The following is a 15,246-nucleotide window of genomic DNA, read 5'->3' as shown; positions in this document are numbered from 1 at the left end:
TTACTGTATTGCATGAGCAACGCAAAACACTGATGAAGCTATCATCACAACATTCTGGTGAAATCAAGGTGTACTATTCAGAGATAACTGCACCTCTATTCCTTTTCTGTCATTGATTCCAGGCGTGATCAGGCAGGGCTCAGGTCTCCAGCCATCACATGTCTCTGGGTAGGGACCCTTGTCCTACTTCCTTCTGATAGTGTTTTTTTTAAGGCTACAGAGCTGCCTGCTGTATGTGTGATATCCCCAGCAAGCCAGCCTTCCTCTAGGCCAGCAACATGGCTTTTCTTTCTCTCCAAGGGCTATGAACAGTGACCTGCCAGCATTTACAAGTTACCACACAGCTCTTTCTCAGCAGGCAGATTTATTCTTGGGTCACAGAATACCTACAAAAGTTCCTACATGCTTATCAATAAACATACCAGAAATAGCCCCTCTGTCTTATGGGCCTAGTAGGACAACGTCCTTCCAACCCTTCATCAGGATAGCAGACCCCTTGGACAAAAGCTCAGATTCATTTGCTGGATCGTAAGGAAGGCACTCTGTCAGTTCAAAACTCAGCTTTTTATACCAAAGTCACTTTGTTTGAGGCTCTGGAAAACTCAGTTTGAACCAGTCTCCCCAGGGAGTCGTACATCTCTAGAGTTGTAGTCTCAGTGATGTGCCTTAATCACACTTCCACCGCACATGCACACTGTTTTTAGTTCCTAGAGGAGCTGTGGTAACCCTCTCCCATAGAGTAGCATATTCACATATAAACCATTCATCAATTTAATACAGTGGTCCCTGCAGATACTGCATGGAGTTGCAATATCTGTCACAACTATTAATCCAGTTTTAAAGATGGGGGTGGGAAATTGAAGCAGAGAGAGATATAAAGGGATCTTAGAGCTGGGCACTGAACCCAAGTCTCCTTAGTCACAGCCCAGTTATTTGACCACAGGGCCATCCATCCTCAACTACTATTCTTGGTTCCTTTATTTTATATAACATAAAAGTCACTATATGGAATTTATTGTGTTTGACAATATTCAAAAGAATTAATATGCCTTAATTTCAATTAAATATTTGAGATTTCTATTGAATTAGTCTTCAGTGCAACTTCAACAGTTTGTGAATAAATACCTTGAGATTAAGGTTTCTAAGAGGAACAATAAATTTAATCTTTTGGTATTAAGGGAAAGATATTGAGTTCAGTAACTCCTTCATACACCTATAGCTCTGTTCTCTTCCCTGCATCAAGTTGGAGGTGCATTGGTAGTATGATGAAGCTTATGTCAAAAACGTTCCTGTACTACTTTTCTGGATAACTAGGCTGTTTCAGCTTTTGGTACTTGCATTCTGTTGCTTCACCAGCAGTAAATTTCGCTTTTCAAAAAAGAAGGGTTTGCTATTAGTAGCTGTGCAGATTCTGTCTAATACACAAGGTTCAGAACCCATGACAGATATGTTTTTCATTGTCTACGGAGTTTGGTCAAAATTATCATATGCTCTAAATCAAGCCAAGCCAAAGTATTTGGCAGTTGAACAGTGCTCTTATTACAATGCTATCGTGAAACATTCTGATTGCTTCAGGTACTTCATTAATAAGACAAGTTGAAAGTACCCTTAAAAAGGGCAATTGAGGAACTCTTACATGTTCTGAATGTTACTTATACTTTACCTTGAGTTTTTATTGTAATGCCAAATGCACTTGTAAGTAGTAAATGGATATTTTGTTTCCTTTATTGTACAGTCATAGTTCGTATATTTTAATCGCAGAACTGTTTTGGTATGGAAAGGCTCAGTGCCCTAATTCTCTACTACTTTTGAGACGACAAAGCTTTAATCCCTTTGCTTAAATCCAGTTTTAAAACTTCCCAAATGTGATAACTGTCTGTGTACTTCTGCTGAAAAGCTGTTTTGTAACTTCTGACAGCAATACTGCTACCGATATACATCTGCAGCAACAGTACAATACAAGGGACTTCTTAAAAATAGTTTCTAGGGGTAACCCACTGCCCATGTGAGAGAGAAGCCTGGTCTGTTTGGGATAAAGGTATATTTCTTGGCCTCTGAAATTCTGAGTCTCAAATTGACAAGCTCTGATGGTAAAGTATGATTTTTGCAATCTATGACCTGCTGTCTGGGTTCACTGATAAGGTGCCTTAGGACACTAAAGACCAGTTTCGGGCCCTGGATCTGGATCCTGTTTGACAAAGGAAATCTAGTAATGAGATTGTCACGTCAGACTGCCCAAGATGTAGTGGATGTGGCAGTGAGATCCCTGGTGACTGCTGTAATAATGAAACTTACCGTGGCTCTCTTTCGAAATTCTTGAGTCTGAACTGACAGTGGAGGACCCTCTATTTGAGACCATCATTTTCTTCAATGCTACGATGGATAACACTCTCTAACTGTTGAAAGAATCCTGAGTCCACTGCGATTGCTTGGTATTTATGCATCTGGAGTCAAGAGGAAACCAATAAGCTGCAGTTCAGATGACTAGCCCTGCCTTTTATCATCAGTGACCGTACAAACTGCCATGCAAGCATCAGAGGACACACAAAGGGTAGACAGGGTCAGTCGTTTTTCCCTTCCCAGCCACTGCTATCCTTGAAACCGGCATTTTGACAGGATCTTCTAGAATCCATAGAAGATTAGGACTGGAAGAGATCTCAGGAGATCATCTAGTCCAACGTCCTGCTCAAAGCAGGACCAACTCCAACTAAATCATCCCAGCCAGGGCTTTGTCAAGCTGGGCCTTAAAAACCTCTAAGGATGGAGATTCCACCACCTCCCGAAGTAACCCATTCCCGTGCTTCACCATCCTCCTTGTGAAAGTTTTTTTCCTAATATCCAACCTAGACCTCTCGCACTGCAACTTGAGACCATTACTCCTTGTTCTGTCATCAGCCACCACTGAGAACAATTAGCTCCATCCTCTTTGGAACCCCGCTTCAGGTAGTTGAAGGCTGCTATCAAATTCCCCCTCACTCTTCTCTTCTGCAGACTAAATAAGCCCAGTTCCCTAAGCCTCTCCTCATAAGTCATGTGTGCCATCATTTTCATTGCCCTCTGCTGGACTCTCTCAAATTTGTCCACATCCCTTCTGTAGTGTGTGTGTGTGTGTGTGTGTGTGTGTGTGCGGGGGGAGAACGGGGACGCAATACTCCAGATGTGGCCTCACCAGAACCGAATAGCGGGGAATAGTCACTTCCCTTGAGCTGCTGGCAATGCTCCTACTAATGCAGCTCAATGTGCCATTAGCCTTCTTGGCAGCAAGGGCACACTGTTGACTCCTGTCCAGCTTCTCGTCCACTGTAATCCCCAGGTCCTTTTCTGCAGGACTCTGCACTTGTCCTTGTTGAACCTCATCAGAGTTCTTTTAGCCCAATCCTCCAGTTTGTCTAGGTCACTCTGGACTGGGGCAGGCAAACTTTGTGGCCTGAGGGCCACATCGGGGAATAGAAATTGTATGGCAGGCCATGAATGCTCACAAAATTGGGGTTGGGGTGAGGGCTCTAGTTGGTGCGGGCCTGGGGATGAGGAGTTTGGGGTATAGGAGGGTGCTCCGTGCTGGGATCGAGGGGTTTGGAGAGTGGGAGGGGAAACAGGGCAAGGGGTTGGGGCGTGGGGAGAAACTCAGGGGCAGGCTTCAAATGGCACTTACATCAAGCAGCTCCCGGAAGCAGGGGCATGTCCCTTCTCCGGATCCTACGCATGGAGCAGCTCCTGACCCTGCACCCCGGGGCCATGCAGCTGCTTCCGGGAGCCACATACTGCAGCTTCTGACCCTGCATCCCAGAGTGGGACCATGCCACAGCTTTCGGGAGCCACGTGGTGCTGGAGCTCGTGGGCCAGCTTAAAACAGCTTGCAGGCTGGATCTGGGCCGTAGTTTGCCCACCCCTGCTCTGGACCCTATCCCTATCCTCCAGCTTAGTGTCTTCCACGAACTTGCCGAGGGTGCAATCCATCCCATCATCCAGATCATTAATAAAGATGTTGAATAAAACCAGCTCCAGGACAGACCCCTGGGGCACTCCGCTTGATACCGGCTGCCAACTAGACATTGAGCCGTTGATCTGTTGAACAGGTCCATTCATCCAATCCATACTTTAACTTGCTGGCAAGAATACTGTGGGAGACCTTGACTTTAGCAAAGCTTTAGATACGATTTATCATGTCTGTTTAAATCTGAAATGTGGCATGCAAATGATCAGAATAGGAGTCCACCGCTTTTCCTATATCCACAGAGCCAGTTATCTCATCATAGAAGGCAATCGGGTTGGTCAGGCATGACTTGCCCTTGGTGAATCCATGTTGACTGTTCCTGATCTCCTTCCTCTCCTCCAAGTGCTTCAAAATGGATTCCTTGAGGACCTGCTCCATGATTTTTCCAGGAACTGAGTTAAGACTGACCGGTCTGTTCTCTGTATTCTCCTTCTTCCCTTTTTTTTAAAGATGGGCACTATTTGTATTTTTCCAGTTGTCCCTGACCTCCCCTGATTGCCAAGAACTTTCAGAGATAATGGCCAATGGTTTGCAATCACATCAACCAACTCCATCTGCACTTTCGGATGCATTGCATCCGGCCCCATGGAATTGTGCATGTCCAATTTCTCTAAATAGTCCTTAACCTGTTCTTTCACCACTGAGGGCTGCTCACCGCCTTGCCATACTGGGCTGCCCAGTGCAACAGTCTGGGAGCTGACCTCCTCTGTGAAGACAGAGGCAAAAAAAGCATTGATTACTTCAGCTTTTTCCACATCTGTCACTAGGTTGCCTCCCCCATTCAGTGAGGGTCTCACACTTTCCCTGACCACCTTCTGTTGCTAACATACCTGTAGAAACCCTTCTTGTTACCCTTCACATCCCTTACTAGCTGCAACTCCAGTCGTGCCTTGGCCTTCCTGATTACACCCCTGCATGCTCTAGCAATATTCTTATACTCCTCCCTAGTCATCTGTCCAAGTTTCCACTTCTTGTAAGCTTCCTTTTTGTTTAAGCTCACCAAAGATTTCTCTGTTAAGCCAAGGTGGTCGCCTGCCATATTTGCTGCTATTTCTGCACATCTGGATGGTTTGTTCCTGCGCCTTCAACAAGGCTTCTTTAAAATACAGCCAGCTCTCCTGGACTCCTTTTCTGCTCATGTTAGCCTCTCGGGGGATCCTGCCCATGAGTTCCCTGAGGGAGTCAGTCTGATTTTCTGAAGTCCAGGGTCTGTATTGTGGTGCTCTCCTTCCTTCCTTTTGTCAGGATCTTGAACTCAAACCATCTCATGGTCACTGCTACCCAGGTTGCCAGCCACTTCTACTTCCCCTAGCAATTCTTCCTTGTTTGTGAGCAGCAGAACAAGAGGAGCACGGCCCCTACTTGGTTCCTCCAGCACTAGCACCAGGAAGTTGTCCCCAACACTCTCCAAAAACTTCCTGGATTGTCTGTGCACCAGCTGTCCCTCTGGATCTGCACAGCCCCTTGGGTTCTTCTTTTGACCCTATGGGAGCTCCCTGGTGTCCATGCACATATTGAAGAACTCAAGTAACTACAAGGTGAGTAGATCATCCTTCTATGCTGTTACGGTAAAATTTACATTTTTAAGAAATCAGGATCTATGCAGATGTGGATGCTAGCATCTCCTAAGTTATCCCTTTCTTTTCTTTCAAGGAAAATCTTAAACCAAGTCTGCCTTTCTTTGATCATATGTTAACTGCTTCTAGAGTTCAGTTACACTAGACACTTTGGGTTGAATATGTATTTCTTCAGACTATTTTCTCAAGCCACTTTAAAACTGATTTAGGACCAAATTTTGAATACTATATTATTTCAGCTCATTAGTATTTGACAGTTCACGATTGGTGCAGATCTTTGACTGTCCTTCAGCGTGAGCATAAGCTGTGCTGATTATAAGCTGATTATAAGGTTTTAAGAAACCCCTTAAGTGCAGGTTGGGCATGTAGGCCAAAATAAAAGGGTAAATAGAAGGCAAGAGTTAATTACAGTATTGCAATTTTCTAAAACTTTTTGCCTTCCTTCAAGAATATTGAAGACTACAAAGTATTCATAATATGGGGGGGAACCCTTGGCCTTACCTTAGCTTTATTTAGGTGGCCTAAGTGGTCTGTTTTTAGTGGTGGGTGTTACGCCACTAGCAGAGTCCTCATCCGCCATTCAGTCCTTGGCTGGTCTGGGGGGGGGTGTGTGTGTGTATATATATATTTTTAATGTGGAACTGAACCAATATTAATTTCACACAGTCCCTCAAACCACCAGCAGTTGGTGACTGTTACCATTCACCTGAGCTTTAATTAAATTTGTGCCATTGGAAAGGATCTGTGGCTGGCTCGTGGCCTGATAACGGGCTAATCTCCCAGCTGCTGATTTAATTCCATCTATTGTCCAACAAGAGATGCAACAAGCTCGTTCTTTTTTAAAAAAGGGGCAAAAAATGGTGGCGTATACTTTTTGTACACGACCGCTTTTTTGAAGAATATAAGAGGGTACCATTGTAAGCAGCAATATGTAGCAATATCTTCAGGAAAATACCACAATTTGACAATTTTACTTCCAAGATTTGACTTAATAAGTTGCTCGTTTTTCTTTCTCAACTTTGTAGCTTCCAGAAAAGCTGCTGAGCAGATACGATTGGATCAAACAGTGGCAGCTAAGACAGAAACTGGGCAGGAAGATGGGAGAACTAAGTGACGAAATTAAAGACTACTTAATACTTCTAAGGAAGAAGGTTGGATAAATTATATGTTCACTTTCCTTAGTGAGTTACAAATAAGTATGTTTAGCTCTCCACCAATTCAACCTAAATCCTAACAGAATAAAATTATTATTCTAGGAAGGGTAACTAATTACTTAACATATCTAGAATTTATGACACTAATTAAAGGCCACAGAAAACTTCTAAGAATAGAAAATGGAATTTAGAATTCTTTAGTATTAAGTTAATATTTAAATCTTAGATTTCACCACTTCCATGTTAAGGGATAGTATTTCTTTGCCTAAAGGCACAAGAAAAGTGGGAAGCCTTTAACCTATTCCCGGAGCAGTTTTGCCAGGATATTCCTGCCATACAGTTATGGAACTGATAAAACCTTCATGTTATGATTAACATAACACACACATAATGAAGGAAGCAGCTTGAGACTGTGGGTTGGATGACTGCAACACAGTAAGTGTTGCACTGACCTAGTGCCACAATTCATATTATATGGCACTACTTGGTAGTGTAACACTCCTGTGAGGGTGATTCAGCCTTTCACCCTACTTAGGTAGATAATTGCGTTCCAAGGAAGAGTGCTCATCTGGGGAAGAGCTGTGTGCTTTCTGGATGAGACCTTACAAACGGAGGACATTTCTAGTCTTCATGGGCATGAAAAATCCCTTGTTTCTAAGGAGTTGGAAAATATTGGACCAGAGTGCTAGGACAGACCTCCATCTACCCCCTCACTATTGCTGTTGGGCGATCTACTGGCATGCCACCTAGCTGCTGTTCCCAGTCCCAGGGGTGAAGGGATTTCCTGCATTTATGTAGTGCCATGTAAAGTGTTTTTAGAAGCCTTAGGGATGAAAGGTGCTATATAAATATAAGATACCAGAAGGGTGTGAGGAACTATACTTCACCACTACAGTGTGACATTTTAATGAATCTTCTTATGTTTCCTAATTTGTGGGAACTTTCTTTTCCCTTCTTGAATTAGCTGATCCATAGACTAGTCTGTTGTCAACATAAAATTTTATTACTAGAAATACATAGTTCTAGGTTCACTCTCACTATTTTGGTTCATGTTTACCATACATCCTTAGTGAGAGCAGAGGTGTGTTCCCTATTGGACAAATGCTCTTAGTGGGGTGGTGGATGGCTGCAAGCAGTGATAGAATGACTGAATCTTTACACAGCAAAATGATCCTTTACTCCCCTTATCGTTTGTGTATGTTTATGTATGTACATATAGCTGTTACAGCATTTATCATTTGTTATCTAACATTTCCCAAATGTTGTACTCTTTATAGATTAGCATTTGATTTGTTTTCTTATTACAGCATGGAATCAACGGTAGCCAAACTTCATTGCACCGTGACACCCTTCTGACAACAAAAATTACTACATGACCCTAGGAGTGGGGACTGAAGCCTGAGTTTGCTGCCCCGGGTTGGGGGGCCCAAAGCCCAAGTGCCACTGTCCTGGGTTGGGGGACCGAAGCCCAGGGGCTTCCACTCCAGGCAAGGGGCATGTAACCTGAGTCCTACTGCCCAGGGCTGAAGCCCTTGGGCTTCACCTTTGTCACCAGACGGCAGGGCTCAGGCTTCATCTTCGTCACCAAGCCCCAGCAAATCTAAGCCAGCCCTGGCGACCCCATTAAAATGGGGTAGCAACCCACTTTAGGGTCCCGACCCACAATTTGAGAACCCCTGGCTTAGTAGAATGTTTGTTTTATTGGTTCCATTATTCATGTCTTTTGTGTGCATATGTTTACAATTTTATTTTAAACATTTTAAATAGGCACAGATTTACTACGTCAAATTCTAATGTTTGGTTATATGCAGTAGGAGCTAAATAGCTAAAGCACTGTAGGTATTTGAGATGCAGGGAGAATATGAAAATTATAGGTACTGTTACAGCCAATGAAAAGGTTACTGCCTCTCTTCTGTCAGAATCTGTCTCTCCACCCCATTACTTTTTCCCCTTTCCTTTTCTTTCTGTTGATCTCGGCCTCATCAGATACTTGTTGCTACAGGAAAAAGGCAGCAGCTACAGCTATGGGAGGATTTAAAATAAATGGATTTTATTTTTTTTAAGTAAAAAAAAAAAAGTGTATGAGAGCCCTTTATACATTTAATTCAAAGTAGCTGTGCTGAAAATGTGGCAATCTACACTTGAAAAAGTCCTTCTTTCCTTTTGCAATTATGAATGATATGCTGTCACTTACCTTGATGATCCTGTTTTCTTTTATAGTGGGAGAGTATGAGTGAAATGAAAAGTCCCACAGAGAGACAAACAGCTTGTGACGAATTGTTTACAAATGAAGAGGAGGAGTACAGTCTCTATGAAGCTGTGAAATTTTTGATGCTGAACACAGCTATCGAATTATATGACGATGATAAAAAAGGAAAGAAAGTACCAGTGTTCTCATGGCTACTGTTTGCCCGGGATACATCCAGCAACCCTAGTCAGCTAATGAATAATCACTTGAATCAAATAGGTCACACTGGAGGCCTTGAGCAAGTAAGGAGAGCTATTTATGCATTCTAGTATACGGGCAGTTTTCTAGTGTCTAGGACTTTCATGTTGTGGTAGAAGCAGAACTAATCAGCACGAAAACACTTTCTGAAATGCTTTGGGAAATCAGCAGAGCTGTAGCAGCTTTAAGTTTGATGTGGTTTGATGCTTGTAAAAGGGTAGCTGCTCAGTAAATGGAATAATAGCCATACTCGTTAATGGTGGTCTAGTTAAGGGTCTGTGCTTGTAATTGTAAACCCCTGTTTTCTGGAGCATATAACTCCTGGAGAAGAAATTTTGCTCATTTTTTTTACATATAGGTTTTTTAGTAAAGTAAATGAAGAATTAGATTAATGTCTTGAACGATTATTCAGAAAAGGCCACTACTCTTAATTATTTAAAATGTTATTTAAATGTCAAAATAAAGGGGTGTGTGAGTGTATATATAAAATACATAAAATATAATCGTAATATATGAAAAGCTAGCAGTACTGAATTAATTACATAAGGCAAACATATATGAAACAAGAACTGCATAATAAATCCATTGTCTGACTGATAAACATTTTTACTGGTCTTGATTACCTGAAAAACGGCATAATTCATCCTTGAGGAATTGCAGCTACCTAAGTGAACCATGACTTAATGTATAGAGCACAAACTGGTTAATGAAGATATTGGTGTGAAAGGTAGTACAAATATTTAAAAAACCATCAGGGAGCCTGATCTCAAAAGACCAGATTCCTTAAATCAGTGTAACTACCCTCAGAAGTGTAGTTGCAGGATAAAAATCCTAAGTGCAGTGCTCAACTGTGCATTTGTTAATCAAGAATAGCTAAGGGCCGGATCCTGTTCCCATTTAAGTTTTTGTACTAAACTCTCATTGACTAGGTGCTTAGTTCTACCTTTTTCAAGTAAAGTCGGTTATCACCTGCCTTTAACTTGTTGGCTTTTCTTGGGGTCCAGCTTCGTCACCCTTACTCACATGGAGTTGAACTTTACTCAATGACTCATCCTATTGAGATCAATGAGACTGTTCTGATAAGTTATGACTAGAACAGGTTATGCCTGGCCCTGTATGAGTTCACAAGACAGGTGGGAAGGACTGGGGGAAACCCTTCCTTGCTACCTCACATCCATGCAGGCAACAGGCCTAATAAGGTTCTTGTACTTGCTGAGCACAAGGACTACAGAGGCTAATGCTGCTGACAGTGCTAGTCTCTACGAAATGGGGCGGGGGCAATGGTCCTAACCTGCATGCATACACACATTACCATCAGCCTTGCTTCAACTGGAAGAATTGGCTGGGTGCAGATGTGAGTGGATGCCCGCCGTACCTTCAAGTGTGGTGGTGGTGCAACGCTCATGTTCTTCCTGGGGAAGTACCATGCCTTAGCTTTTACCGCTGTGCCTTAAAGGCACAATTCAACTCTATTCCAGCTATTTCTGCAGTCGTGTCCTCGTTTCCCTCCTTTGAGGGACATTAAACTATCTAAAGACGAGTAGGGACATGGATTCTGAGTGCATATGCATTCTCATTTTTTAAAATTCTGTTTCTTTTATAAAGAGAGTGTTACTGCTTTTAACATGTGTAGCACTAGAAACTAAAGTCCTGAAATAATCCAACTTCTACAGCACGAGCAGCATCAAGCAGAGGTTCCCCCTCACTGTCTTACAGTTCTTACGTGTAAGTTTAAAAAATTATAGCAGGTATTAAGTGCTGCTTTAGTTATACTAAAGCAAATGTATATCAAAGTGCTTTGAACAGTTTGTTTTTTAAATGTAAGTCTTCAGGCTTTGTCCAAGGGGAGTCAAATCTATCTGACCCCATTGTAGTTACGTGTCTTAGACTGAATTCTGAACATCTAGTGCACTTGGACTGACTCCTGTCTGTCTCAGTGGAGTAAAGGAGCATTCAGTGGTTGGTAGCCTCTGTTCAGGAAATGATACAGGTATAGGTCCACAATTTTCTATCAGGAATGCTTAAAGCTAAGTACCTTAAGCACTGAAATAAGTGGCATTATTTCTTTCAAAAGCCTTGAGCACATAGCTTTCATTTTGAAATGAAGTGTCTTGATTTTCAAACATTTGAACAAACTACTTCACTGCCTTAAGCACTTGAGATTAAAAATTTGGGCTATACTGTGTAATGAGTACACAGTGTGAAATGGTTGTGTATTTGCACCCTGAGGATGGGATTTCAGCGAATTTCCTCATGCAAGGGAATCTCAGTATCTGAGCTTCATTCTCCATTTTAAGGGTCCTCTTGTACAGAATAACGTGCCTGGAAAAATACACATTAGTATTATGCATTACATTCTAATTGATTTTTTTTCTTTCAACCTAGGTGGAAATGTTTCTTCTTGCATATGCTCTGCAGTACACCATCAGAGTTTATCGATTGTATAAATACAGCACTGATGAATTCATCACACTTTATCCCAATGACCCAGAGGAGGACTGGCCTGTGGTGACTCTTATAACTGAAGATGACAGACATTATAATATTCCAGTCAGAATGTGTGAAGAGACTAGTTTGTAAACAAGAGATTTTGGCAGATTTATAAATTTGATATCCAAGTCTCACCTGGATGTTAAATTTCCAACACTATTTTGAAATAAAGTCATGATGAGATTTACACGGTGAAACCTACAGTACTTTGGATCTCGAGTTTCAAAGGATTGAACTGAAATTCCAAATAGGATCTTTGTAGTGGGCTGACTTGGGGCTAGCAGGCCTAGTGGGCATGCCATGACTCAGCAGTCCCCAAAGTCCTGAGATGGCCTTGCTTGGATGGTCCATGGGCATGGTGGCTGAGTTAGGGTCTGTCATTCCCTGGTGGGGAGAAGGTAGAGAGACCTGGGTCCTCCCTCTCCACCAGATCCCAACCCAAGGGAAAGGGGAGAGGAGCGTCTCTTGCTGATAAAACCCAGACCAGTTTCCTCTGAGCCACTTCCTACATCCCCGTTCTCTCTCTTTATTTTGGAGGATGATTGCAGCACTCTGCCCCCTCCCAGCAGAGAGTTTCCCCATAAGTCTCAGCAGTTCAGATAGCAAACGGGTAGCTCACTTCTCAGTGTCCAGATATTCTCCCTTGTCAGGGAGCAGGGGAGGGAAAAGGGTCAAGCCCCCAGCCTCCCAGTTAGGTCTTACCCACAGTCGAAACCCTTCTCCTGTGGTTTGCTCTGTCCCAGAAGCTGCAAACTGGCTCCCTCCATGCAGACCGCCTCTCCTTCACTCTTCTCCTGCTTGACTGTCAGAGTCCCCTTTTAAGCAGGCCCTCCTTTTGGAGCATGTTCTGAAGCTGCTGAGAGGCGGGGCCCGATGGGCCCTGTACCTCTCCTTCACTCCCTTAGCCTTTGTGTGGGGTCTGTAAACCCCACACACAACCTCCCTTTAAAGAATACCTGACTAGAAAATAAAGTTGGTCTCTGTTGCTTGGTGTAAATGAATTTTCATGGTACTCTCTGGAACAAATCTCTTAAATGGATTATGTATAATAGAATATAAAATGTGTAAACTAGGGAGTAGGTATGATGGAAAAAAATAATAATTTTCCCCTGAAAGGGCATGGCAAAGAGACTTGATTTGGGTTACAGAGTAGTTTGCCTGGAGGTCAGCAGTTTAGATCCTCCTCAGCTGTGTATTGTCTGAAAGCCATTAACATGTGATGGCATTTTGGGAGAGTATGTGAAATAAACTAGTGTCAATCCAGTTCCTAGTGAACACATGCCCATATCACAAAAGCTGTTCTCATAATTGGCATATTTATGGGAAGTCTCAGTGGAGAGGCTAAGGATTTGAATGGATCTGGAGATTGCACTAGAAACCTGGCTGGGGTTGAGCCAAATGAGCATGCAATGTGAATCTAGCCCTACTGCTGCCTCTGGTTTTCCTGTGGGCCAGCAATTCTTCAGGGCTTTCAATCTGGCACCTTTCACAAGTGTTCTGAAAAAATAAATTGGAATAGTAATGCAGCAGTGCTCTGCAATGTGGTCATAGTTTCAGGATTTTCTATCGTAGCCATATGAATTGGTTTAAATCTGAAATGTGGCATGCAAATAATCAGAATAGGAGTAAAAATGACTTTAAATGGCATGCAAACCAGACAGTGGTAGTTGAGTGTCTGTCCTCTTCTACGACGCACTTTTTGTCCAATAGGATTGGACCTGTTAGGGTCATTTTATTTAAAGGTATACTAAAAAACACAGCAATATGGAAAATTGGATTGTGCTGTTCCGTTTGAACTATCTTCTAAACTTCTCTTGCATATTTAGTCCATAACAACTGCTTTTTGAAAACAGCCTGATGATAATTCCTCAATTTACATGGGATTTAAGTTTTTTCATTTTAAATGGTGAGGGCCAACTTCTGCTGTCAGTTATTCCTGATTTTTCACCTGCATAAAGGGAGGCAGAATTTGACCCCTAGTTCTTAACTAGTGTCTGAAGTAGTTACTGTGTTTTTTCCATGTAGTATTTGCAGGCTTCTGGATATTCTGAGTGTAGTGTGCTTACTAGAGCATACAGTATGTATTGACCACACTTAGATCTCACACCCTAACAATAAGTAATGGCTCTATCTTTTTGTTATATCTACCCTATGGAAAATTATTAGCATGATGTTTTGTGTTAAAGGTTCCTGGAAGCTGCAAGGGCAGAGCATAACAAACGTTGTGATAAAGAATATGTTGAGATCAAATGCAGGGTTTAAGGCTCGTTGCAGTTTCTGTCAACTTACTAGTGGCATGTGAATAACCAAGAAATTGCCAGAGATGTTACCGATAGCAAAGGAAAAGGAGAAGACACTTACAAATTAAAAGTTTACATTAGTTGTTTCACTTCACCTGGACTTTAATGGAAAAATAGTACATAAGCAGTTTTTTCTGATTAATTTTCTATCTTGAACGTTGGTGTCTTTTTGCTTTTAAGAAGGGTTATTGTACTTGAGACTAAAATGTATGAGCCTAAACAAAACACTTTAAAAAATCCATGGGTTTTTTTGAGTTGTGCAATGTGCAGGTATATTTAGGGTGCAGACTTGCAGTCCTTACTTATGTGAGCAGTCCTGGTGCTTGTAGGGCAACATGTGCAAGTGAGGGTTGTGGCATCAAGCCCAAAAGACTTGCATAATTGTTATCCATAGAATATGGTGGAAGCCTGAATACTGCTAAAAACTTGGAATTTGCTTCTGTAGAGGTCAGTGGCAAAACTACGACTGACATCAGTGGGAACAGGACACTTCAGGATATTCAGAGAATAGAAACGGCCTTGCATGTTACACTCATGAAAATATTTTAATGCAAAAAACTCTGTTTTCAGCTACATTGTATACATATGTTCAACTAAACATCTATTTCAAATATATTAAATTTTAATATTGACTGCAGTGTTTCCTTTATCTGGTGCTCCAGAGTGGACAATTTGCTTTCAGACCCTTATATTTTCTCCTATACTTAGCTGAACAAGTGTGGTGGATGCCACCTCAATGGAGACAACAAATGAAGAAACTGAGATAGTGGATGGAGAAGGAGAGTGGTGGTGTGATCCAGTTACTCTTGTGCCCTTGAGTATTCTTCAGTGAGCGCTTACCTATGACAGCAACAGCTGCTCTGAGTGAAGATTGCAGGGTTGGGCCCATAGGTGGCAACAGTCAAAACACTGAAACTGGAATGAGTTGGAAGATATAGCAGATACCTTAGCTCGTTATCCAGTTACCTAGCTAGGTACTTACATGACTCCCATTACTGTAGTATTGGACCACCTAGGTGGTAGAGATGAGAACTTTGCAGTCAGGTGTCTGATTTTTGTTGTTCCCACATAGTCTGTGCATTTCTCCCCTCTAACTACTTGTTGCCTGTCTTGTGTTATGTGTAACTGAAAAATTATAGCACCTTAGAGACTAGCAAATTTATTTGGGCATAAGCTTTCGTGGGCTAAAACCCACTTCATTGGATGCATGCAGTGGAAAATACAGTAGGAAGATTTTATGTACACAGAGAACATGAAAAAATGGGTGTTGCCATACCAACTGTAA

General features: G+C 42.1%; 1 protein-coding gene across 4 annotated transcripts in view; it reads left to right on the top strand.

Annotated features, from left to right (window-relative positions):
• Nucleotides 1-14,593, top strand: part of OTULIN (OTU deubiquitinase with linear linkage specificity) — a 50,913-nt gene extending 36,320 nt beyond the window's left edge. For all 4 annotated transcript variants that reach the window (XM_077810775.1, XM_077810779.1, XM_077810776.1 and 1 more), the window contains 3 exons: nt 6,597-6,722; nt 8,946-9,215; nt 11,557-14,593. In XM_077810775.1, the coding sequence (XP_077666901.1) occupies nt 6,597-6,722; nt 8,946-9,215; nt 11,557-11,751 (591 nt within the window). In that variant the 3' untranslated portion in view covers nt 11,752-14,593. The remainder of the gene's footprint in view (nt 1-6,596; nt 6,723-8,945; nt 9,216-11,556) is intronic.
• The last annotated feature ends 653 nt before the right edge of the window (nt 14,594-15,246 follow it).

Source organism: Eretmochelys imbricata, chromosome 2, assembly GCF_965152235.1.
Source record: "Eretmochelys imbricata isolate rEreImb1 chromosome 2, rEreImb1.hap1, whole genome shotgun sequence".
Taxonomy (NCBI): domain Eukaryota; kingdom Metazoa; phylum Chordata; order Testudines; family Cheloniidae; genus Eretmochelys; species Eretmochelys imbricata.
The sequence above is the reverse complement of the archived record's forward strand: the minus strand, read 5'-3'. Positions and strand labels throughout refer to the sequence as shown.